This window comes from Choloepus didactylus, chromosome 18 (assembly GCF_015220235.1).
Source record: "Choloepus didactylus isolate mChoDid1 chromosome 18, mChoDid1.pri, whole genome shotgun sequence".
NCBI classification, from domain to species: domain Eukaryota; kingdom Metazoa; phylum Chordata; class Mammalia; order Pilosa; family Megalonychidae; genus Choloepus; species Choloepus didactylus.
Window position 1 is genome coordinate 74,455,188 of NC_051324.1, and position 27,237 is coordinate 74,482,424.

General features: G+C 43.7%; 1 protein-coding gene across 5 annotated transcripts in view; it reads left to right on the plus strand.

The window, feature by feature from the left end:
- The window catches only part of RPTOR (regulatory associated protein of MTOR complex 1), a 462,365-nt gene that overhangs the window by 194,028 nt on the left and 241,100 nt on the right, over window positions 1-27,237 (plus strand). For all 5 annotated transcript variants that reach the window (XR_005212782.1, XR_005212784.1, XR_005212783.1 and 2 more), the window contains one exon: window positions 19,277-19,423. Coding sequence is in view for 1 of the 5 variants with exons in the window: in XM_037810022.1 (XP_037665950.1) it covers window positions 19,277-19,423 (147 nt within the window). In the remaining 4 variants the exon portion in view is untranslated. The remainder of the gene's footprint in view (window positions 1-19,276; window positions 19,424-27,237) is intronic.

The following is a 27,237-nucleotide window of genomic DNA, read 5'->3' on the forward strand; positions in this document are numbered from 1 at the left end:
TTGGATGTATTATGTCCCCCAAAACTCCGTGTTCTTTGATGCAGTCTTGTGTGGGCAGACGTATTAGTGTTGATTAGGTTGGAATTCTTTGAGTGTTTCCACCGAGATGTGACTAAATCAGCTGTGAGTGAAACGTTTGGATAATTTCCATGGAGGTGTTACTGTGCCCATTCAGGGTGGGTGTTAGTTGGATCACTGGAGTTATATAAAGGAGTTCACAGACAAGGACCTCAGAGCAACTGAGAGTGACATTTTGAAGAGGAGCTGCAGCTAAGAGAGGACAAAATGCCCCAAGAGCAATATTTTGGAGAATGCCATTTTAAAACACAATGTGGGAGGAAGCAGGTGCCAGCCACGTGCCTTCTGAGCTAACAGAGGTTTTCTGGACACCTTCAGTGATGGTACCCTGTTGTTGAGGCCTTACCTTGGACACTTCATGGCCTTAAGATTGTAACTTTGTAACCAATTAAACTCCATTTATAAAAGCCAATCCATTTCCTGGTGTTTTGCAAAAGGGCAGCATTAGCAAACTGGAACACCAGGTCATATAGTAGTTCTATACTTAGCTTTCTGAGGAACCGCCAAACTATATTCTACAAGAGTGAACTATTTTGCATTCCCACCAGCAGTGAATGACTGTTCTATTTCTCTGCATCCTTTCACACTTGCTCTTTTCTGGTTTGTTTCTTTGTTTGTTTATAGCAGCCATTCTAGTGAATGTGAAATGAAATCTCATTGTGTTTTTGATTTGCCTTTCCCTTATGGCTAATGATTTTGAGCATATTTTCATGTGCTTTCTGGCCATTTGTATATCTTCTTTGGAGAGATGTCTGTTCAAGTCTTTTGCCCATTTTTTTAATATATATATATATTTTATTGAGATTGTTCACGTAACATACAACTATCCAAAGATCCAAAGTATACAATCGATTGTCCATGGTACCATCATATAGCTGTGCATCCATCAACACAATTTTTTTTCAATTTTTAGAACATTTTCATTACTGCAGAAAAGAAAGAAAGACAAAAAAAGGAAATTCCAATCCTCCCGTTCCCCTAACCACACTCCCCTCCATTATTGATTCATAGCTTTAAAGGTATAGTACATTTGTTACTGTTGATGAAAGAATATTAAAATACTACTAACTGTAGTATATAGTTTGCAATAGGTATATATATTTTTTCCTATATGCCTCTGTTATTAACTAACTTCTAGTTATAGTGTCATACATTTGTTCTAGTTTGTGAGAGAGATTTCTAATATTTGTTTAGTTAATCACAGACATTGCCCACCACAGGGTTCACTGTTTTATACATCTTTTAACCTCCAACTTTCCTTCTGGTGACATATGTGACTCTGAGCTTAGCCTTTCCACCACCTTCACACCTTTCAGCACTGTTAGTTATTCTCACAGCATGCTACCATCACCCCTGTCCATTTCCAAACATTTAAGTTCACCCTAGTTGAACATTCTGCTCATTCTCCCCATTCTTCAGCCGCATTCTATATCCTGGTAACTTATATTTCATGTCTATGAGTTTACATGTTATAATTAGTTCATATCAGTGAGAACCTGCAATATTTGCCTTTATGTGTCTGTCTTATTTCACTCAATTTAGTGCCCTCAGGTTTTCTTCATCAACCCATTTCTTTTAAGATGATTTTGTTCACACACCATACATTCTGTCCTAAGTAAACAATCATTAGTTCCCTGTATGGTCACATATTTATGTATTCAGCACCATCACCACTATCTATATAAGGACATCTCCGTTTCTTCCACAAACAAGGAGGAAGAGTCGAAGGCAGAGAGACAAAAGAAAAAGAAAAGAGAAAGAGAGAAAGAAAATAAAACAAAAACAAAACAAAACTTGACAGCTAGAAAGCAACAAAAGAAAAGACAGCATTAACCTAAAGTAAAATAAAGAGTCAGACAACATTACCAGTGCCAGGAGTCCCATACCCTTCCCCTGTTCCCCCCGCCCCCCACCTTATGCAGGTGGCTTTGGTGTATTGCCTTTGTTATATTACAGGAAGCATAATACAATGTTTCCGTACATTATACTCTCTAGTTTGCATTGATTATATTTTCCCCCCAATCCCACCCTGTTTTTAACACCTTGCAATGTTGACATTCATTTGTTCTACCTCATGTAAAAACGTATTTGTACCTTTTATTACAATCATTGAGCACCCTAAATTTCCCTGTTACACGGTCCCAGTCTTTATCCTTTGTCTTTTGTTCTGTTGTCCCACGTGGTCCTAACCTTCCTCTTTCAACCATACTCACAGTCATCTTCATTCAGTGTACTTACATTCCTGTGCTACTGTCTCCCAAAATTGTTTTCCAAACTTCTCACTCCTGTCTTTTCCTTTCTGTCTGCAGTGCTTCCTTTAGTGTTTCCTGTAGAGCAGGTATCTTGTTCACAAATTGCATCATTGTCTGTTAGAGAATATTTTAAGCTCTCCTTCATATTTGAAGGATAGTTTTGCTGGATATAGGATTATTGGTTGGTGGTTTTTCTCTTTCAGTATCTTAAATATATCTCCCCACTTCCTTCTTGCTTCCATGGTTTCTACTGAGAAATCCGCACATAGTCTTATCAAGCTTCCTTTGTATGTAATGGATCGCTTTTCTCTTGCTGCTTTCAGGATTCTCTCTTTATCTTTGACATTTGATAATCTGATTATTAAGTGTCTTGGTGTAGGCCTATTCAGATCTATTCTGTTTGGGGTACACTGTGCTTCTTGGATTCGTAATTTTATGTCTTTCATCAGAGATGGGAAATTTTCATTGACCATTTCCTCTATTATTGCTTCTGCCCCTTTTCCCTTCTCTTCTCCTTCTGGGACACAAATGACATGTACATTCTTGCTTTTTGTTTTGTCCTTAAAGTTCCCGGAAACATTGCTCATATTTTTCCATTCTTTTCTCTATCTATTCTTTTGTGTGTAGGCTTTCAAGTGCCATATCTTCCCTAAACTTTTGAACTGAGTTATTATTAGTTTTTTCAATTCCTGTATCTCAGTGGAAGTGTAAGTTTGTTTCTTTGACTGGGCCATAACTTCGTTTTTCTTAGTATATACTAAGTTGTAGTTTTCTGTTGTGTAGGCATGGTTTCCTTGGTTATCCCAATGAGGTTTTCCCAGACCTGAATGGGCTCAGGTCCCAGAAGGAAGAAATATCGGTATCAGATTTCCCTGAAGGTGTGTCTCAGAAGATTGTACACCCTGTGATGCCTCAGGTCACTGTGCTTTTCTGCCCAGCAGTTGGTGCCTGTCAGCCTGTAACTCCAGACTGGTGTAAGGAGGTGTGGCCTGTGGTTGTTTTCCCCCAGGCTCTGGTATCTGGTTCTGAATGGAAGACGGGTTGGGCCCCACCTCTTTCCTCTAGGGAGAGGTTATTAGCATTTGAACAGACTCTGCCTGTGCTGTCTCAACCCTTGTCTGGGTCAGAGCGCTGGGAACTGAAAATGGCTGAGGCTTTCTCCACTGAGCCGAAACAGGGACAGAAAGCCCTCTTCAGGGCCGGTCTGCAGCCACCCTCCAGCTCTTCAAGGTCAGTCGTCATCCAAAGCTTCTCTGTCTGCTTGTTGGGGATTTGTAGCTCGTAGTGAGCAGTCCATGCTTGTTAATTAAAACCCCAGTTGGAGCTCAGCTGAGCTATATTCTCTTGCTGGGAGAGAGCTTCTCTCTAGCACCACGAGGCTTTGTAGCTCGGGCTGTGGGGTGGGGGAGAGGGCTCCCGGCTTGGATTTGCAGTTTTTACTTACAGATTTTATGCTGCCATCTCGGGCATTTCTCCCAATTCAGGTTGGTGTATGATGAGTCGACGGTCATGTTTGTCCCCCAGCAGTTATTCCAGATTATTTACTAGCTGTTCCTGGTTGTTTATTAGTTGATACGGGGGACTAACTAGCTTCCACTCCTCTCTATGCTGCCATCTTAGATCCTCCTCTCTTTTGCCCATTTTAAAATGGGTTGTCTTGTTGTTTAGTTGAAGGATTTCTTTATAATACTCTGGATATTAAACCTTTATTGGATATGTGGTTTTCAAATATTTTCTCCCAATGTGTAGGTTGTCATTTTACTTTCATGATAAAGTCCTTGAGGAACCAAAGATTTTAATTTTGATGAAGTCACATATATCTGTTTTTTCTTTTGTTGCTAGTGCTTTGGGTGTAAAGTCTAGGAAATCATTGCCTGACACAAGGACCTGGAGTTGCTTCCCCACATTTTTTTCTAGGAGTTCTTAACTTAATATAAGTTAATATAAGTTCTAGCTTATATTAAGGTCTTTGATCCATTTTGAGTTAAGTTTTTGTACATGGTGTAAGGTAGGGTTCTCCTCCTCTCCCCTCCTCCCCACCTTTTTCTTTTTTTTTTTTGGCAAACAGAGGTCCAGTTTTCCCATTACCATTTGTTGAAGAGAGTATTCGCTCCTAATTTGCCATCTGGTCAAAAATCTTTTGGCCATGAATTTCAGGGTTGATTTCTGAAGTCTCAGTTGTATTCCATTGGACTGTTTGTCTGTCCTTGTGCCAGTACCTTGCTGTTTTGATTACTGTGGCTCTGTAATAAGTTTAAGGACCAGAAAGTGTGAGTCTTCCAACTTCTTTCTTCTTTTTCAAGATGGCTTTAGCTATTCCTGACTCCTTACCCTTCCATGTAAATTTGATGATTGGATTTTCCATTTTTGCAAAGAAGATTGTTGGAATTTTGATTGGGATTGCATTGAATCTATAAATTGCTTTGAGTAGTATTAACATCTCAACAATATTTAGTCTTGCAATCCATGAACATGGAATATCCTTCTTTAATTTCTTTTAGCAAGATTTTGTAGTTTTTTACGTGCTGCAAATCATTGACATCCTTGGTTAGATTTATGCCTAGATATTTGATTATTTTAGTTGCTATTGTGAATGGAATTTTCTTTTTAATTTCTTTTTCCAGTTGTTCAGTGCTTGTGTATAGAAGCACTACTGATTTTGGGGTGTTGATGTTGTATCCTGCCACTTTGCTGAATTTGTTTATAAGCTCTAGGAACTTTGTTGTGGATTTTTCAGGATTTTCTGAATATAGGATCATATCATCTGTGTGCCGGTTTGAATGTATTATGTCCCCCAGAAAAAGCCATATTCTTTGATGCAATCTTGTGGGGCAGACATAATAGTGGGGATTAAGTTGGAACGTTTGGATTAGGTTGTTTGCATGGAGATGTGCCCCACCCAACTGTAGATGATAACTGATGGGATATTTCCATGGAGGCGTGGCCCCACCCATTCAGGGTGGGCCTTGATCAGTGGAGCCATATAAACGTGCTGACTTAAAGAGAAGGAACTCAGTGCAGCTGTGAGTGATGTTTTGAAGAGGAGCAAGCTTGCTAGAGAGGAACGTCCTAGGAGAAAGCCATTTTGAAACCAGAACTTTGGAGCAGACGCCAGCCACGTGCCTTCCCAGCTAACAGAGGTTTTCCGGACGCCATTGGCCATCCTCCAGTGAAGGTACTGGATTACTGATGTGTTACCTTGGACACTTTATGGCCTTAAGACTGTAACTGTGTAGCCAAGTAAACACCCTTTTTATAAAAGCCAATCCATCTCTGGTGTTTTGCATTCCGCAGCATTAGCAAACTAGAACAATCTGCAAAAAGGGTAAGTTTTACTTCTTTGTTTCCAATTTGGATACCTTTGATTTCTTTTTCTTCCCTAATTGGTTTGCCAAGAACTTCCAGGACAATGTTGAATAACAGTGGTGACATTTGGCGTCCTTGTCTTGTTCCTGATCTGAGAGAGAAAGCTTTCAGTCTTTCACCATCAAGTAAAATGTTAGCTCTTGGCTTTTTACATAGCATTTTATCATATTGAGGAAGTTATCTTCTATTCCTAGTGTACTAAAGTGTTTTATCAAGAAAGGGTACAGTGTTTTGTCATATGCCTTTTTTGCATCAATTGAACTGATCATGTGGTTTCACCCTTCTTTCTGTCCATGTGGTTTATTACATTAATTGATTTTCTTATGTTCAACCAACCTTGCATACCAGGGATAATAATTCTTTTAATATGCTGCTGGACTCAATTTGCTAGTATTTTGTTCAGGATTTTTGTGTCTGTATTCATAAGAGGAATTGGTCTGTGGTTTTCTTTTCTTGTAGTATCTTTATCTGGCTTTGGTATATGAGGGTGATGTTGGCCTCACAGAATGAGTTTGGAAGTGTTTCCCCCCTTCAGTTCTTTGGGAGAGTTTGAGCAGAATTTGAGTTAAGTGTTCTTGAATGTTTGGTTGAATTCCCCTCTGAAGTCATCTGGTCCTGGGCTTTTCTTTCTTAGGAGGTTTTTGATTACTGATTCAACCTCTTTACTAGGAATTGGTTTGGTGAGAGCTTCCATTTCTTCTTGAGTCAGTGTAGGTAGTTTGCGCATTTTTAAGAATTTTTTCATTTCATCTAGGTTATTTAATTTATTGGCATACAGTTAGTTGTTCATAGTATCTTTTCATAGTCCTTTTTTATTTCAGCAGTGAAACCAAGGACATTTTAAAGTTCATGAAATTTTCTTCATACATCCAAAATTTGTTTTTAAGAAAAATGTATCCTTTCGGTTGTTGTCAATAATCACTTTCTAAAATGAATTGTAAAGTTTTCAGCCTTACAATTGACTTGTAAATTATATAAAAATCTTTTACATGTGAGTTAAACTCATAATTGTAAGCATCAGTTACTGCCACGTGCTGTTGGTGTACGTTTAAGTGGTGAAGGACCAAAGTCTGGTGCGCATTTGTACCCAGGAGACAGGCTTCAGCTTGTTTTCTTGGGACAAACGGAAGTCTGATACTGACTGTCTATACTTTTTTTCATGAAAATAGAATGAAAGCCGTGCATTTGCATGCCCTTTAGGCCAGGATAATATAGCAGTCTTTCTGAAAGTTCCCAAACACCTTTTACAAACCTCATATTCATAGTCAAATCAAAAAGAGAAACATAGGATCTTTTTTGTTTTTTCATTAAGCTCAAGAAAGAGGCTTGTTCTGGTCTCATCCATGTGGACTGGTTTTCTGGGATTCACTGGGCTCTGTGCTTGTTGCCTCCAGCTGTAGTGACACCAGACAGCAGGCCCACAGGGTGCGGGAGCCGTCCACCGAGAGGCGCTCCCTCCCCCTGCCCTCAGCCACCCCAGTTCCACCTGACGGCTTCGAGCCAGGCAGGGGGGCTTTGGGGGGTTCTCCGTTTGTAGGGACAGGTTTAAAATTGGGCCCTGAAGAGATTAATCTGACAGGTGACTGCAGTTCGGGAGGGCTGTGCCGGTCAGGAGGCTGACAGAGGCCAGGGAGCCGGAGTCCTTTGCCAGTGGAGGCCCAAGGACGGCATGGCTGCGGAGGCGCTGGACGCCGACGGGGACGTCGGGCTGCAGAGGCAGGCTGGCCTACGCGCGATCCTGCTTCCCTCTCCTCGTCATGCATCCGTGGGCCACAGTTCCCTCACTAGTATAATGGATCGATGCCTCCTCGTGGTTCCCAGGTCCGAGAAGAAGCATATCATAAAGGACTTAGGGCAAAGGACACACCCATAGAAGCTTCCGAGCGTGGGAGAAGGAAGGGGAACCAGCTGCCCGGAGACTAGCTGAGGACTGAGGAAAGTGGGGAGGCCTGCCCACATGCGCTTCGAAGCCTTCGGCCCTTTTCTAACACCTCTTTTTTTTTTATGGTTGTTTCTTGTACCTTTTATCAAATGTTAGGAATTCAGAACACTTTCAAATAAAATTGTATTTTTTTCCTGGTAGCTATTCATCTCTTTGTTTTATTGTATTGAGGCTATTCATAGTCATTGACACTGTTAATGAAACATTTCAGGATATTGTGACCTTAATGAACCAATGAGATATAAATACAATCCACTAATTTTCCAGTGAAGTTCTTTTCATGCAATTTTGTTGAGATATATCACACACTGTATAATCCATCCAAAGTATACAATCAGTGGCTTACAGTATCATCATATGGTTGTGCATTTGTTGTCACAATCATTTTTAGAACATCTTCATTACTCCAAAATAAAAAATAAAAATAAAAAAGAACGCCCCAAACATCCCATACCCCTTATCCTACCCTAGTATTTATATATGTATAGTTTTGTCTTTATTTTACTACTCGTCTGCCCATATACTGGTTAAAGGACGTGTCAGTCACAAGGTTTTCACAATCACATGGTCACATGATAAAAGTTATATAGTTATACAGTCATCATCAAGAATCAATTCTACTGGATTGCAGTTCGACAGATTCAGGTATTTCCTTCTAGCTATTTTAATGCACCGGAAACTAAAAAGGAAAATAAAATTGTATTTAATTAAACATTACAAAATAGTCATTCCTTTTTACTTCACTCTCCGTTGGTAGAGAACCCTTGTGTTTCTCACAGATTGACCCCTGTTCTAGAACTTGTTATAGGACCCTGACTCTTGTGCCTTTTGTGTTCCTCAGTTGAAACCAAACTGTAAGACAGATGTGTCTGCTGATGTCCCTGCTGTCCTCTTTCAGTGTTGTCAGGGCCTATAGGAATTAAGAAATTGGGTTGCTATGACCCTTTGCTCCACCATATGGTAATCTTACAACATCAGTAAGGTAAAATGCTGACTGGGTTCCTGTTTTTAGGATCTACTGAAAAGGACTGGTAAGTGGGTCACCAATTAAGAAACAGAGCTCCTTTCTGTCAGCATCAGGTTAGTGATCCATGAACCACTTCATGAAGAGGGGACTGCCTGGCCGGTTCAGAAATTCAGAGAGCGTGGAACTAATAGGGATGATACCAGATTATTAACAGTAATACTGGCACGGAACCTGAGAGTTGGGAGGGCCCTTGGAGGTCACCTGGTCCATTATCCTTCTTCATGAGGAAGTCTTCCCTGTAGAATAGTTCGAAGGGTATGGATGGCCATCCTACAGCTTTTTGAATACTAAACATTTCTGCATGGCTTTCCATGTCAGCCGCACATCCCAGCTGCCTCTCCAGCCCCCCGCAGCCTGTGCTCCAGCCTGGTGCCCTGACCCACTCCAGCCGCCTTTCTCCGCGCTGATCCCTGTTTGTTCCTTGAGACTCAGTAGGGTTATCTCCTTCCCCTGGCCGCCTTCTTCCCCCAGATCGGGCCCAGAGCAGCTCTCGGGTGTGGTCCTTGCCCTCTGCCATCCTGGTCATGCTGTTTGCCTCCTGTTTTGTCATCCCCTTGTCTGTACTCCTCAACTGGTATGTAAGCCCCTGAGCGACAGGGTCTCTTTACCCCACGTCTTGGTACCATGCCTGGGCGGTAGCAGAACTAGTGACGGCCTGGATTCTAAGTCTGGATTCTTGGACTTGGCAACCGGATAGATGTGGGGGCAGAAAGACAGACAGGTGGTGTGGTAACATTTACCAATGGGAGTTGATTAAGTTCGGTAATGGAAATTGGGAATACAAGGAAGGCAGAGTGGGATGCTGCTGAAGAGCGCAGACTCAGTGGTCAGGCAGGCCTATCACCTGTCATCCGCGGGACCTGGAGCAAGTTGTGTAAACCTTCCAATCCTCAGGTCCCTCGGCTATGAAGCAGGATGGTGCTGGGGTTGTGGCAAACAAAGCAATCCACTTAAAGAGCGTAACATGTTCTTGGTACGTTGTAAAGTACTGGCACCATTGTCATCAAGTTTAGACCAGGGGAAAGCAATGAGTTCTGTTTTTTCCTTTGTCACATTTCTGCATTTTGGGTGTCAAAGGGCATTCGAGTGAAGGTAATCTGCCCTCTCTAGAGAGTAGTAGTTGTGGCTGAAGCTTTGCGAGACTTCAGTGTTTAGGTAATATTGAAGTCCTGGAATTAGATTTGGTTGTCTGGGATAGGAACAGAACAGGCCTCTCGGTGAAGGGTGGAAGGGAGGGTGCCCACAGAAGGAGGCTTTGGAAGACTTGGGTGAGGCAGCCAGAGGCCTGGGGAGGGGCTGCACAATTGAGGGAAAATGCTGCACAGACGTCAAATGGGACAGAGAGGGAAGGACACCATTGGATATGACGTTGGAAGATTTATTGACGGGTTTTAGTAATTTCTGGCAAGTGGGTGGAAGAGAAACTAGATTAAATTTCTAATTTTCAAATAATTGTAGACTTAGAGAAGAGTCACAGAATAGTACCGAGAGCACTCGTGTACCCTTCGCCCAGCTTCCCTTTATGTTGAACCTGCATGCCCCAAGGCCCAGTCTTCATCATTACAGCTCCGCCAGCTGCGGACTACTCCCACTCCAACAGTTTCCCACTGATGTCCTTTTTCCATACCAGGGACCATCCCAGAACCTTGTGTTACATTTAGTTGTCACGTTTCCTTATTCTCCTCCAATCTGTGCCAGTTCTTCAGCCTTTACTTATTTTCGTGACACTTGGAAGAGTACCTGCTGCTCTGGTGTTCTGTAGAATATCCCTCCATTTCCATTTGTCTGATATTTCCTCATGATTGGACCTAGGTTAGGAATCTTCAGAAAGAATTAGCACAGAGGTGGTGACCACTTCCCTTCCCAGCTCACCATGTTGGGACACAGGTTTTGGTGATCTGTATGCTGGTAATACCAGCCTCCATCACTCACTAGGTGTTGTCCATGGTGCTGCTCCCCTCTAAGGTTACTGTTTGCTCCTTTGTAATTATTAAATATTTGGGGGGAGATAATTTTGTGTAAATATCCAGTTTCTCCTTAAAATTTTACCCTCTATTTTCACGTTCTTCAGTAGATCTGCTTGCAGCAATTATTGCTATGGTGTGCTAAGGTACTTTTCTCTTTCCCCCATTCCTTCTATGTTTATTAATTGGAATTCTTCTATAAGAAAGAGTTATTTCTTCTCCTCTGCTATTTCTTTCCTTCTTTTCTTATATTAGCATGGGCTAATGTTTAATATGTTTTTATTTGAAGAGTTATAATCCAACATCATCGTTATTTATTTTGCAGCTCACATGGTCCCAGCTTTGACCACTGGGAGCTCTTTCTCATGGCTCTGGTGTCCTTTTGACATGCCTTCATCTTTTTTTTAATGTATTTATTTGATGTCCATGTTATCCCACATATAGCCAGTGGGAGCTCCTTTAGGCTGGTCTCTGTGTCCTTCTGATGTGTCCCCATCATTCCTTGAATACTCTTTTACTTTCTGGCACCACAGGAAGCTCCAGGTTCATCTTATATTTTCCGTGCCACATCCCTGGATTCAACCATATCACCAAGATCCTGGTTCCGTTGGAGGGTGGTACTTAGAAACCAAGATGTGGGCTCTGGGTGTGCTCACTTTTAGTGGAGTGCCAGTGCTTCTAGGCCTCTCAGTGGACAGAGCTAGGAAGTATAAGTACTCACACATGCACACACAAATTCATGTTTAATTTTGTATCTACAGTGTATAGGAACTAGATTTTTATGAGTGAATAGGAGGAAAGAAACTAGGGGCTAGAATAGACTAATCTTTCAAAAATTTTGGTGATGTTATGGAAAACAATTTTTTAAAATAAAATTGTCTCTGTAATGTTATGTTTGTAATTTAAAAATAAAAGGAAGTAGTGATAAGGAGTGGCTATCCATTAGGTGATAATTTGAGGAAGGAGCAGGATAAAGGGGGGAGGGTGGAGTTTTGTGGGTTTTTTTGGAGGTAGTGTGAGTATGTTTATAGCTAGTGGAGGAATCAGGAAAGAGAGATGGAAGAGAAAGGAAGAGACCCCTGGGAAGCTGGCTGTGCTTGTCACAGGCTGTGCAACTGTGGACAAACCCACATTTAGGAGGAATTTTGCATTCTGCCTATTGCTTTGCTCTGTGGTTTCAAAGGATAAAACTCTCACATTCCACTGAACAATGATTTCTACTCAATTTTGGTTCCCTGGAAATCCATGAGATGTGGAAGTGTCTTGTATGACAGGTTTACCGACCGTCCACAGTTGGGTTAAGCTGTGGGATCGGACTTGCATAGCTCTTGTCCTGTGCTCTGGCTGCCTTTGGGCTTCATGGAGTCTGTGAGGATGGTCTGAGACAAGTGGGCTTTTCTTTTCTCTTTTGATATTTAATGTAGCTTGACAGATGAGGAGGGTTGTCATGAATAAATGATCTACAACCTATTTCTGTATCTTTGAAATGGCCTTGAGTGTGAGTGTGAGTGTGTGTGTGTGTGTGTGTGTGTTTCCCCAAGGAAAAGCAGATGCTTTGATTGGGGATTCTCTGTACTTGGAGTTTGGTGGGGGAGGAACCAAGCCATTGCCCGAAAAGCTCTCGGGGGTTGCAGGCTGCCTCATCATGCACCGGGGGCTTTTGTGTCCTCCGGCTTCTATGGGTGGGCTCTGCTGAGATCCAGGGGAGTCTTTCTGGGACAGGGAGATGCTTGCACTCTGGGTGTGGTTTTCTGTCTCTGCTCTGCCCTCACAGACTTGCTCGCCACAGCCAGGAGCGAGCTCTTCAGGCCACCCTTTCAGGCATGTGGTGCCATAGTTCCAGGGTTCGGCAGCGTATGAGGTGGTTTCACCCGCAAGGATTAACGCACAGAATGCCCTAGGTGACAGGAGCTCCACAAGCTGCCCAGTGTCTTTTTGCGATGGGAAATGAGATTATCATCTTGTCTTCTAAGAAGGTTTAGTTCTCAAAGGGCATTTTCCGCAGCGTGGCTTAATAGAGTTGATTTTATATTCCCTAAGGAATATAGGCTTCCAAATCAGTGCAGTCTTACTAGCATGACTTATGTCTAATATTTTAAATGAAATTGTCATTCCTCAAAGGCAGCAGTTTTCAGCAGAGGGAGGCTTTTTCCCTTGGGGGTATCTGGCCATGTCTGGAGACATTTTCAGTTGTTGCAGCCGAGTGGGGGGCGGTGGTGCTCCCGGCATCCAGTGGGTGGAGGACGGGGGTCTGCTAAACCTCCCACAGTGCCCAGGACGCCTCCCCCCAGTAGAGAACCCCGGAAGTCTTAGGTGTGGAGGCTGAGAGGCAGCCCCAAGGGAGGCAAGCGCAGAGCCATCAGCACCCAAGTCAGTGCCCGGCGGCTGCGGCCTTCTCTGTGGAGACACAGGGGTGTATTAAACCCTTCCAAACCTCCTGAAGCGGGAGGCCCATTCGGGAAGCCCAGCCCTTGCTGTGCCACCCTAGGATGAGCGCTGGGGAACGGAGACGGTGTGCCTAAGTGGGTCACAGAGAACCTCGTTGTTTTAATGAATCGCCATTAATTAACCTCGTGCTTCAGAGATGTGAACATTGACTTTTCATTTGGTCAAGTATAAAAAGTAGATTTCCACTCCAAAGGCAAGACCTTAGGATGTGGTATTTGAAACCGTATTTTCCCTCCTGCCTCTTTGCCGCCTCTGGGCCCTCGTCGACTCGTCTTCAACAGCAGTAAGGATGACGGCGCTGCCGCCCGTCCCCGCGCGTGCAGGCGGAAGGAGCTGCACCCGCTGTGGGATCCTCGCTGAGCCGGGAGCACTGTGGGGTAGATCGACCCCCGTGGTGTTGCCAGTGTCCAAGGGGAGGGTGCCCACTAGGCGTGCCTGCAGTTCTTTCTCCCCTCAGGGAGAAAGGGCAACATTGTGGCCCTTCCTGGGGAGCGCATTGCTGATTTCCTGCCAGTGTTTTTGGAGGAAGCCTTGTAAAATGTAGCATTTGCGGAAGCAGTGTTACTTTTAATTGTGTATAGGTTATCTGGAATATATGCTCATTATAAAATGTTAAAGGAATATAGAAGTATATTACAGTAAACAGTAAAAAGAGGTCATCTTTTTGTCCCTTCTACCAACAGTTTGTGCACATTTTGTTGTCTTTTAAAAATATAAGTAATTTTCATTAGAAAAGATTAAAAAAGATTTCAATTTATAAAAAGAAATAAATATGGTACCCCCACACACACATATATACACCTTCACCACACTAGCCAAAGAAAACAACTTTTAGCCAAGTGAGATTTAGTCTCAATATGATCTGTTTATTCACTCAACAAACATTCATTGATTCTTCTTGTGTACAAAGCAGTGTTCATGTGCCAAGGCCATGTGCTTTCCATTCAGAACTTTTGTTTTCTTCACATCAGGGGGATGTTATTGTAGGTGATAGTCTAACACTCGCTTTCTAAAACAGCAGCAAGCCTCACACGCCTGCCCAGTCAGTGCCTTTCCAGAGGCTGTGGGGTCCCCGGGACAGAGGGGATCCCTGCTCTACTTAGTGAGTCCTGTGTGTTGGACACACCAGGACCCAGGGTTGCCAGTAGGGGAAGCTTAATTTAAATTGAATCAGTTGTCTCCATGTGATTATCCAAGTAGGTTGTCTCGGGCCTCCGTGGGGGACCCAGGCACCCCCACCGCACTGCCAGGCTACCCTGAGGCCAGGTCGGAGGTGGCACATGTTCACGTGCCAGCTCTGGGGAAAGTATAGGGGAAGGGAATGTGTGCCGGTTTGGATGTATTATGTCCCTCCAAATGCCATTATCTTTGATGCAGTCTTGTGTGGGCAGGAAACATATTGGTGTTGATTGGGTTGGAGACTTTTGATTGGATGTTTCCATGGAGATGTGATCGCTCAGCTGTGGGCAGGATCGTTCACTGGTTAATTTCCATGGAGGTGTGTTCACTCAGCTGTGGGCAGGATCTTTCATTGGATAATTTCCATGGGGGTGTGGCCCTGCCCATTCAGCGTGGGCCTTGATTAGTTCACTGGGACACTATATAAGCTCAGACAGAAGGAGCAAGCTTGCCACAGCCAAGAGGGACACTTTGAAGAAAGCACAGGAGTTGAGAGAGAAGCTGTAGATGAGAGACAGTTTGAAGACGGCTGTGGAGAGCAGACTCTTGCTCCAGAGAAGCTAAGAGAGGACAAATGCCCCAAGAGCAACCAACAGTGACAAGAGCAACTGAGAGTAACATTTCGAAGAGGAGCTGCGGCCTAGAGAGGAACATCCTGGGAGAAAGCCGTTTTGAAACCAGAACTTTGGAGCAGACGCCCACCAGCCACGTGCCTTCCCAGCTAACAGAGGTTTTCCAGACGCCATTGGCCATCCTCCAGTGAAGGTACCCAATTGTTGATGTGCTACCTTGGACACTTGATGGCCTTAAGACTGTAACTGTGCAACCAAGTAAACCCCTGTTACAAAAGCCAATCCATTTCTGGTGTTTTGCATTCCGGCAGCATTAGCAAACTAGAACAGGGGGGCACTGATAATTTCCAACATCACTTCTGCTCATGTCCCATTGGCCAGAATTTGGTCACAGGATACGGTGATCTGCAAGGGAAACTGGGAGGTGTGGCCTGGTAAAGCTTCCTTTTAAAGAGGAGGGAGAGAGTAGATTTTGGAGAGCAGCCTTTGGATGGCTGCCTGCTTTTCACTAGTAAACAACCTGAAGCTGACACACATGCACGTTCCAAGTATGGATCTTTGGCCTCATGTGTTGTACCTTCTTTCTCCAAAATTGTTTGTCACTGGTTTGTGTTTTTATCACAGTTATTTAATTTTTATGTTAATTTATCTCTCAATCTTCTTCAAGGCGTTTGAGTTTTGTGACTTCCCTAAGAAGCCCTTTCTTACACCAAGCTAATAAAAATATTTTATTCTGTTTTTTTTATTTAGTTTTTTTATCCATCACAAATTTTGTATGTGTGTGTAGTCTAAGATAGTAATAGTGTGGCTTGATTTTTCAGCATCACTTACTGAATTGTTCATTCTTTCTTCACTGATTTAAGCTGCCACCTTCATCACAATGATATATGTGGGTCTATTTCTGGACTTCTCTGCTGTTGGTTTGTTTATCTCTCCCTTGCTAATACCATCCTGTAATTACCATAGATTTATAGTATATTTAATGTCTGGTAGTATGAGTCCCCACTCATAATTCTTTATTAAATTTTTTTCTATTTTTGTGCATTTCTCTTCCACACTAACTTTAGAATCAGTTTGTTAAATTCCATTAAAGAAAAAGACCCTGCTGTTATTTTGATAGGGGTTGAGTTGACGTTGTAGATTCATTAGAGAAGAAATGACATCTTTAGGCTCCTCAGCGGGAGTTTAGAGAGAGCGTTTCTCAGTGGTCTCTTACGATAAACCACCAGGCAAGTGAGGACAGCTTAACGAGATGAGACAGCAGATGACAAGGAGAGCACAGCTTCCTCCATGACATAGAGCACACACACTCACATGCTCACACACTCACATACACACCCCGGTTCTTGGGTGGTCTCGTTACTCTGTGGCCACACTTCGCACCCAGGCACTTGGCTGTGTCCCAAGGAGGTCTCTGCCAGGCCTCCCTAGGGCCTTCGCTGACCTTGCTGGGTTGTCTTGTCTTCTGTCCTTTTTCCCTGCCGAGTTATAATTAAACCTCTGGGCAGCACCAGAGGCAGAGTCTGTGGCTCAGCTGTTAGGGAAGCGCCGCTCTTTTAGTGTGAAGTACACCGAATTGGATTTCTGCCAAAGTTTCACCACTTATGCTCCCAGTGCCCGAGAAAATGTAAGTGAAAGCGTATGGAGAATTGCTTAAAAATGTTATCTTTGAGTCAAGTGTTTAAACCTGTTCTAGTTTGAGGAGGATGTTCTCTCCATTTGTCCTCACTGGACTGTCTGGAGGCTGGACAGCTCTGTGTGGCCAAAAAAACATTCTTTTTCTTCCAAAAAATGTTTTACTGTGCAGGCTAGTGATAGTAGGAAGTTATTGTTCTGTGACTTGAAAAAATTAGGTGGCCAAAGCCAGTTGGCCCCTGTAAGTGTGATTTTTAAAAACCTCGAGAGGGTGAAGTGCCCGTGGGCGTCTCTGAAATGAGAGGCCCCTGGGGAAAACGCACCGTTTGGAGAATCCCAGCACCTCTTGAGGGAGCTCAGCTCCTTCGTGGGTGAGCTGCGCATTGTGAGAGAAGCACAGGCGGGAGGCGCAGCCGTGGGCAGAGGCGCGGGTTGCAGGGACAGCGGAGGCCGGCTGGCGGGACACAGAGGGAACCCCCCAGTGGGAGCGAGCCCACTTTATAAGGAGACGGCGAGCCGCTGAGACGGCGGCAGCTACGGAACACCCAGGATCTGGGACGTGAGCTTTGACACGTCCTGCCCTTGGCACTACTGGAGTAAAACACATATGAGTAGATGTGTGTAATCTTAGTTTGCCATTACTATCGCCCAAGAACGTTTCTCTGACAACCAGGCCTGATGTGTGGGACCTTCTCCAGGGTGTCCGGTTCTCCTGAGCAGGCAGCACTGACCCCGGGTTGGGGTGCTGAGCTAGGGAGAGGGAAAGGAGAAGTCAAAAGCGGCGGAAGATGCAGAGAATCCTCAGTCAGGTCCGGAGGCTGAAGAGATGCCCGGGACAATTAACTGCCGAGGAAGATGAGGAGCAAACGAGCAAGGGGCTGCTGCAGCCCCCCTCGAGACTGGGGCTCTGTTGAGAAGCCCGTCTCCTCTCACTGTGCAGCCTCCGTGGACCCAGTGCCCCTCCTTGCCAGGCTTCTGTTACCTTTGCCATGAGACGAGTCAATTTCTCAAAGTCCCACTTGACCCGCATGGTCCCTGCGCAGTCTAATGAGAAAGATAAGTGATTCATGGTTAAAGAAATACGAACTTGGAATTGATGGCAAGTGCCCTGGGTATTCAGCGTCTGTGCTCGTGATGTGCGGCTCTTGCCGTGCCCTTTGACTCTGCATGCCAGCCTTGAACAAACCCTGTCTGAGGCCCCCCTTCAGTTGTAGCGTTGTATTAAGAGTGAGCATTTATTTGCTAACTCTTCTGGGACTGGCCTGTAACAGAACCTTAAACCCGGAGCCACCTCCTCTGGAGAAAGCCTCTTGGAAAAAGACATCTGTGTGGCTTCTCCCGCCCCAGTCTCCAGCCTGAGCCTTCCACTTGCATGCACCTTCGTCTACCTGGTCACCTGGGGCTCCACATTCCTCCATGTGGGGACAGCGCCGGGCCTTGCTTAGGCCTTTAGCCAATGATACAGCAGGTTCTGTTCGTGGTGCCCTGGCTTGAATGTGTGATGGCACTGAGGAGTGTTAATTCGAGACAGGGAGACCTGTGAGGGCATCCTTTCCTTTTTGCAGGGGTTCCAGTGCCCCCCTGGGTGGCGGGCGGGGACCAGGTTCCCGGCACAGACCTGGGTCAGGAGGCCAGAGTGGCGGCTGGTGGTGCCCAAGCTGAAGGGTGTGCCACGTGCTCCTTCCCTTCCCTCTTCTCTCCGTCCCCTGCTGCCAGGCCCAGCCTGCCCTGCCTGCACTCACATCCCCTTGACCCCCAGGCCTCCCAGGACGGGTGCCCCCCAGCCCTACCCGAGACCTTGACCCGGGCTCCCTGCCACTTCGCCCTTTCTGTTTGTGTGACCCTTTCCATCTCTGTGGCTGCCTTCCCTGCAACCCTTGTAACTGTACCTTTTTTAATCTTGAGAAACAGCTAAGCTGTAAACTTAGTTGTAAGCTGACCAAATCCGTTGCCTTCAAATATTCGTAATCGAGCAGCATGAATTCCAGGATAACAAAATTCCCGTTACAGGCATGTACACGTGTAAATATTTCCACCATATTCGAGTTGTTGGAATTAGAGCGACTGACTACCCTTTGGATATCCTTTCATGCTGGACCGAACCCCATTTTAAATAGTATTTGTTAAAATACTGTTGGGCATGTGAGTGCAAGTGGGCGTTATCTGAGAATATAAATCAAGGTGGCTACTAGAAGTGACCAGTGTTCTCACGGAGCAGCCAGTTAGGAAGGAGTGGGGCACTCTGAAAGGGCCATGGAGAAAAATGCACTTTAAAGCCCGCAGATAAGGAAAAAGCATCATTCACTTTTGAAAATTAGGATTAGAATGATGAAATGTGTTACTTACTAGCTCCCAAATAAAATACTAAAAATTACATCAATCCCATTAAATTGATAACAAAATTCATTCTTTAGCTCTAAATTATGCTAATTTAGGAGTTTGAATGGAAGAAAACAGCTAAAATGCAAAAGGGGATATGCACTCACAGATATGTGGGACACGGGAGACCCCATTCCGGACGACGTCCAGAGCCATGTTGGGGTCAACTGTTTGGCACTGACAACCGCTGCTCATTGACCAACATGCTCCGTAAATGTAGGATATGAGGCATCAGGCTGTTTTAAGCAACTTGTGTGTTGTACCTTTCTTTATGTAAAATTGATAATAGGAGATAATGATGTGTTTTTAGTGAGGGAATGGTAGGCTTAAAATTAATTTAGTTTGTCTTTTTAGAGAGGTCTGGGAGTAGAAACTGCGGGTAGAGGTCTCGAGGTGTGTAAGTAATATATGTGCCCTTTGCTTTTGTTTTCTAGAACTACACTCAATATATTCCTCTGTCTATATATGATCTCCAGACTTGGATGGGCAGCCCGTCAATCTTCGTCTACGACTGCTCCAATGCTGGCCTTATCGTCAAGTCCTTCAAGCAGTTCGCCCTGCAGAGGGAGCAGGAGCTGGAGGTGAGGCACCCCAGAGCAGGACTGCTTGCACTGCTTTCTCTGGGGCTGGGGGCTTGCTGGACAGTCTGTGGTGCTTCCTCCAGTCACTGAGTGGAGACGAACTCAAAGTGTCACGGGCAGGATGGGGAATTCAATGACAGAGAACTGGGGAGGTTCTGTGCAGGCGTGTGGGCTTATTTTCACATTGCATTTTACCCAGCGCCTTTTTAAAATCTGAACCTGAATTAAGTGATATAGTTAGTAGGAGCTGACTTGTGCCCTGGCGGTCTCTACCTGTAAAATAAATGTTAAAATAAGGCAGACACATTTATTTTATGAGAAATGGACCAATGTCCAGACACAGATTTCACTTCTGTTAGCATTTTTTTATTGCTCCAATTTCGTTTGTGTATGTGTGTGTTAAATATATCCCACAAAGCTAAATGATAGAGAAAAAACGAAAACAGCTGCCATTGGTAGCTTGTGTTAAAAGACTTGGGAAAGCTGTGTAGTACCCTGATAATGAAGAGGCATTTTACTAGGTTGTTTTAATTAATATTTGATGTTTGAATTAAACAATGAATTCTAAAGAGAAGTTGAAGAGGCATTTTCAATTAAGAGGCCTCCATCCTGTGGCCTGCACAAGAGGGTCAGAATAAAATATTCTGCACCCTTGAGGGGTTCATGAATTCCAGCTGCTTGCAGTACAGGAAATTCTTAATTCAGGAATAAAAATGGTCCTGAGTGCATGTCTTCTCAAGCCTTATTGGATAAATTCAATTTTATGTATTGGTCTTTTTGTGTTTTGTTTGTTTTTTCTATCATTTTATCAGATGATATTGCTGAAATAGTTAGCAACAAAATTTGAAATTCTCTTTGGCAGACTTTAAAACAGACATTTCTCTGTTTAATATTTTATATTTATGACTTGTCCCTATGCTGAAGATTGCATAAGAGTAATAAAAATGATGTCCTTTTTCCTTGAAAATGGAAGACTGTGCCCCAAGTTATTTTTTTGCATTCTGTAATAAGAGAGGGGAAAGATCAAATTTTGTATCATTAAATTTTTACCTGGCTTTTTGGCATTTCATCCAGGATTACCCAGGCAATGGATTGTCTAATAGAGCACTAAGAAAACTCAGGCACCAAGAGATGATTGCCTTTCCTCAGATAAAGCAATAAATCCTGCAAAAAAAATTTTTACATTTATAATATGTAAATAAAAATGCTAAAAATCCTGCTTGATTGTCATACCCGAGTTACGAGCACTAAGGTAGTTAAGGGGCAGACAATACATCAGCCTACATTAATGAAAACAAGTTAAATATAGAACTCCCTTCCCCATTCGGCAGAAGACAGGCATTTCTATCTTATGCATAAGACTAAATGTTTACTTTTCAGCACTTTGAGTTTCTGTACAGTATGTGTTCTCTGTATGTTGCCAAGGATTAATCAGCCTGAGATGCTGTTCATTTCATTGAGTGCAACGAAAAAGATTTGCATACATCTTTTTTGGGGAAAAATGTTTAATTGACTAACTTAATTCCTCATGGTGGAGATCAAATGAAAAAGATTTATTTGGAGTGGCACGTAGATGGCAATGCAAAAATTATACCATATGATTTGTAATTAGCTCTGATTTTTATCTTTGTCCTTTTTTTTTAATTACAGTGTAGAGAAATCTTGTGTTTTTCCATTACATTTACTATTATTGGCTATTGTTCAGTTGGTCTCTTGCTTAAACAGAGGAAATTAAAATGATGAAATTGGCTTCCAGCTAATATCTAAATGTTCATTTTATCACTTTACTATCCGCTGTAGAATCTGCATTCCTACATGGCCTCTTAGGTTTCTTCTTTAAAAAAATTCTCTTCCTCTCTACAGTTGGCCAAGTCCTTTGTAAATGTGTAATACATTTTAGTACATTTTATTGGGGAGATGATAACATGTGAATGAAAAGAAATTGGCAGGTGAATGGCTTATACAGTTTTTAAAAAAATAAAAATGATTAAATATAATGCAAGAAAATGATCACTTGGACCAGAAAGTCCCCAAGTGATAAACATTAACTCAAATATGAGTGACGTAATTTTCAGAGATGATTATCAGCATTCATATTCTGGTAGCATAGTTCTCGCCCGGGGACCAGGAGGCCTCCTTATTGTGCACTCCTACCCCAGAGGGCGACTGGAGGTGACATCGGTGACTCCATCCAGGCATAGCACGCGTTACTGCACAGTTGCGACTCCATCAAAGCTGGAAGAGTGCACATCTGTCACTCAGTAGTGTTCTTGACATTTTTCATTCTGTCATATTGCTTTGCAATCTGAAAATCGAGGAAAAGCTATTTGAAAGAGTTTTAGAGAAAAAGTTTTCAAATCTCTCTGCTTTCAATTTTTTTTTTAAATAAGTATTTTTATTTTCCCAAAATTAGTTTATGCTATGGTTTTAAAAAATCGAATAGTACAGAGGGCTTATGATGAATAATAGTAGTTCCTGGCCCCAGGCCTCCCCAGAAGAAGCCCCACTGCCAAAGAGAACCACCTGTAACTGTCTGTGCTTGTAGCTCCCCTAGGGAGTGTCTCCATATTGGTGGTGAATATGCTTATATGACTAGTTCTTGATTCATCAGTTTTAAATTATCTGTGGGTTTTCTGGTATGATACAAGCCAAAAACAGAGCTTCCATGAGTAACTTCTCTTTAAAGAATTGGGGAAGCAATATAGAACTCTGGTAATGAGAGATCTGTTAAATGATAGTTTTAATTAATATTTCATGTTTGAATTCAATAGTGGATTCTAAAGAGAAATTAAAGAGGTGTGTCAGTATCTTCTCCCACCTCCCCAATACCATTTAGTTGTCTCACTATTTTTTTTCTATGCTTTATAACTATTGCAATTTTGAATCACATCCTTATGTTTTTATTCCTAGTTTCATTAATAATAGATAACGTCTTTGTTTTATAAAAGGCTCTTAGCTTCCTTGCACTTTCTTTTGCCTCTTCTCTTTCCCAGCTTCTATCACCTGCTCATTTACTTCTATAATTACCTTCTGTTTTCTGACCATAATTCTGTTCTTTTTGCTTTGTGTATGGGTTGATTCTTTAAAAATGACAAATATGAAACCTTGTTTACTTGGTTATGACCATGTAAATATTGTTCATTGAATGGCTAAGTAGACTACCATGATTTCTATTTTTAAAGCAGTTTTTGGTTGCTTTTCTTAGAGATTTTCTCTTCTTTTCTTGAATTATGTATCTTGAGCATTTCTTCAGTTTTCAAATTCTCAAGGATGGTAGCCAATCTCAGAATATGTTTTTTTCCTGAAACGTCGTCTTCCCCAGCTCTCTACTGCCACCCTCAGTTGACGGTTTTGTGTAGGCCTGCTCCACAGCAGTCCTGGGATTTCCCCTTATAGCTCAAGTGGGATGTGTTCACTACTTTCTGGACCCCACCTTTTTCTTTTTCTTGATTTTTTCCTTTGTTCTGCTGGAGCAAATCCTCAAGTAACATTCCAAGAAGGGATGTATGGGAATGATATTTCTCAGGCTTTAAATGTTTACATTTGGAATGCTTTCAGCTATAAATAATGAAAAATCTCATTATTTGTTTTGAAGCAAATAACATTTTGTCTTGTCCACTTATAAGATCTCCATGGTAATTTATACCTATTCAGCAGTGTCATCAGGGACCCAGGCTGTTTAAATCTTTCCTCTCTGGCACCCTTATCTGATTGACATTTTATCCTTGTGGTTGCAATATGCCCATCACAGGCCCAGGAATTTCATCTGTCTTTGAGGCAGAAAGAAATGGGGAAAGGAAAGGTGATAGTGGCCACATAGGACTCTCTTATCAGGAAGGCAGACTTCCCTTTTCACCTTATTGGCTACAGCTGGGTTGGGTAGTTCCCTCAGCTATAGCGGGAAGGAGCCAGGGGGAATGGAATTGGGAATGGCTATTCAGTTATCTGATAATGTGTGTCAGCCGCACTGTATGTGTAAAATGTCTTCATTCTAGCCGTGTACTTTATTGATGGTTTGGGTATAGAATTTTCGACTCTTTCCACCAAACAATTACCACACTTTCTACCTGCAGAGTATGAGTAGATTTACTAGAAAAGTCTGCCAGCTGGCCTCATTATAGCTGTCATCAAGTATCCAAAGGTACAACCAGCTGCATTCCACTGAAAGCCATAGGAGGAGGAGTCATAAAGCATAATATACATATTTTGAATTAATTGGAGACAGAGAGAATGGAAACATTTTTGCAACAACTTTAATCTTGGGTGTTAAATTTTTGTTGTGTAAACTAGAAAGGAAGACTGAGTCTTCAATAAACAGATTGTCTTTGAAATGGTCCTTGTTAAGTGTTGAGCATCAGCACAGACCATTGCAGTTCTTATCTTCCCTGAAGACGGTGGTAAACCATGGAGTCAAATCTAGGCAAGGTTTTCCTTGTCTTTGGAGGCAAGTGAGTTAATGTCCAGCGGTAGAGGGCAGCGATGCCGTTTCTTTTGCAGAGAGGTGGCGCTCCCTGTGTCCCAGGAAGGCTTGTCCTCGTTTGGTCTAGGCCTGGAGCGCAGGCGCGTTGTGATGGCCACCATGGCACCAGCAGAGGTGGTCTTCCCAACGCGGGGGCTGCCACGAGGATTGTCTTCCGGTTGAAAGTCAGCCCTTCAATCTGGTGGCGTCACTCTTTCCTCTAAACACAACTTTGTGCTTTGCAAGGCTCTTCTCGTGGTGCCTTCCATGAGAAAAAGTAAATCTTGCTTTTACCCAGCCCTGTCTGAGCGTGTTTGTCAAGTTCAGCCATTAGCACTGCAGTTCCCTTCCTGCAGCAGACACTTGTCAGACGGGCGCTTGTGTTCATGGCGAGAAACAAGCCTGGTTCTGCGACACTTGGGGACTTCACCACCTACTTCCTGCTTTGAATCCTGAACTGGAACTGATATGCAATTCATCATCCTCATGTATTGATCACTGTGACTAACATCTGGAATTGTGGGTTTCTTCAAAATGTGTTAGATGTTTGACCCATAGAGCTCTGAATTTCGTGTTTTGAAATCTTAAGTTTCCTTAGCTGCTGCTGTGGACGAATGCACGGCACTAATGTGCCTGGAATTCTGTAGTGGAAGCCAAGTCTCTGTGCTAGAAAGTTTAGTGTCTGTCAGGCCAGAGCATCTGCATATGGCTTCTGGACACCACGGGGTAATTCTAAGGCTCTGTGGAGGAAGGCGTGTTTCTTGATCACAGTTCTCTCATTGGAATGTGTGTGCGAGTTTGCACGTATTCTCTGTCCACCTGCTGCTGCTGGAGTCCAAGGCCTCGGCCTGGGGTCTGCTCCCTCCTCAGAGAGCTCAGGGCTTGCCCACTGTAGCCTCCACGTCGCTGTGCTCTTTTCTCCGCCCCCACTCTTTCTCTTCCACAACATAATTTTAGGTTGTAGAAAAATGAGCCGTCTGTTATATAATCACTTTATTAATTTTCATCTTCAATTTAAAAAATCATGTCAGCGATAGTAATTTGTGGGTTTCTAAAAGTCGTTGTCCTCTTTTCTAGATTCTCTTTTTCCTTTAGTATGAATAATTTTTATTTTGGTTATTTTGATTATTCTCTTTTGTACTGGAAGCTTTCCCACATACTTAATGGTTCCCTGTTTTTTCTCATATTTAAGAATGAAGGAAAAACCCTGCTGTTGCTGTGTGCCCATGGGTGGGAATTATCACTGGGGGCCTTGCCTTATGGAGAGCAGGTGGGCAGCTGGCTGCTGCACTGAGGTGGCACCCGACATCAGAAGGCATGGGCATTATTATTCTGGGATGCCAGTGACTCACTCACTACCCTAGTTCCCCCCAGATACTTCACTCCCTGTCTTCAGGGAGCAAAAGCTGCTGAGTGCCTTGTTGGAGGAGGGAGACCCGGGGATAACTTGCTGGCCCTGTGGCACCCGACCGCAGGCAAGAAGCTGACTGTCCTGGTGCCAGGTCTCCAGGTGGTCCCCTCGTCCAGTCAGCACCAGTGTGGCTCTGGCAGGGAAGACCACGTTCCCCTCCTGCCTTCTCTGCGCATGTTCTGGATAGTTCCCAGCCCCCCTGTTAATAACGGCTGGCCAGGCACCTCTGTCCACTTTGCAGTTTCTCCTATGGAGAAGGTTTTCAAAAGCAGCACAGTCTGTCCTCCCGGCCTTACAGCACTTACGCATTGAAGCACCCCCCCAGGTGTGGGGAGACAGCAGAGGAGACCTGTGTTTGTGATTGGGGAGGAACTGCTGCCCTGCAGCTGTTTGCCCGAGAGTTTGGTGAGGGGCATGGTAAATCAGCAGCTCAACCATGGTAGAAACCCTTTTAATTGAAATCTATACCACAATGCTTAGCTGGGTAGAATAGAGCCACTAGAGGAAATAATTTAGCGGAAGAGGGGTGGCCCTTGCAGTGCCCAAGAAATGAAAAGGGTCACGGGAAAGCAATGCTGAGGAGAGCAGGGCTCTGGAGGGTCAGGGCCCTTGGTGATCGTGAGAGCTGAGGAGAGAAGGGGGAACACGTAGGGGTGGAAAGGACAGCTGCAGGCAGGAGGTGAGGAGCCGAGTGTGCCAGGCCACCCTGCACCTGGACGTGAGGTCACACTGCCCCTGCTTTGCCTGCCACGCCCAGCCCTGCGACTCTGCTGCGGTGGCTGCTCTGCCTGCTCTTTCCCTGCCAGCCCTTGAGGCTCCCTCTGGCTGACACCTCATCCCTGCTCTGCCCAGCTGACTCCTTTCCTCCTCGGGCCACCACCCAAATGCCACCTTGGCCGCAAGGCCGCGCTGGGCCTGACTGAAGAGCCCACCCCACCAACTTACGCTCTTGGTGGCCCACCCTCAGAGCTGGCATCACAGTTTAGAATTATATAGTGTTTAATGCCAACCTACTTGCTTATGGTCTGTGTCGTCACTGCATGGGGGACCCCAGGGACAAGAATAATGCCTGGCAAACCTTAGTGTATGGGTACCAGCATCCTGCATTTCTGTGACAGAATCGCACCTAGCAGATCTCGAAGCCTCTGGTCACTGCCTCGCTCCTAGGCACATCCCTTTCTGTGGTTTGTATGGGGAGATAAGGTTCTTTTCTGTTGGCAACTTTTACTACTGCTAGTCCTGTATTTGAAGGCTTTGGGGAGAAGAAAAGTGATTTCTTTCATAAAAAATTTAGGAACCCTCCCTGCTGATGGTATTAAATGAAATCTACAGAATAAAGCACAGTGTGTCATTAGCACACTCATCTTCCAGGGGATAGCTAAAATTCTCCTTCCTTCCTAAACACTTCCCACAGCTTCAGATCTCCCTCAGCTGGCCCAATAAGCATAAGTTTTTACATGACCAATATGGGAATTAGTTATATATTGTCTTGTACTATCTTCTATTGTTGTGATCTGCAATTTAAATCTTTTCTGCAAACCTGTCAAGAATGCCTCCTATGCAGTAGGTGTTCAGAAAATGGTTTTAGATTTGTCTTGATAAATAAAGATACATTTGAATTAACTCCCTTTATTGATCTTCTTTAGCAATGTTGATGCTGCGCTGAATATATTTGATCTTTTATTTGCACGAAATATAAAAAGAAACAAAGGACAGGAGATATTATTGACCCACCTTCGTATTACATTACTTTGCAGTTGTGATAAAACCAGGAGCTTTTCTGAAGTAAGTTCTCTAGTTTTGCCCTTTTCCCTAATTCATCAATTTCACAATATTTCCAGGTCACCCCCTCACTGTGGGATGTAGCCCCAGACCTGTGGTTCCCAACAGGACCCACCGCTTGTCCCTGTTTGCTTTCACAGGAAGATCTCCCCTAAGATCAGA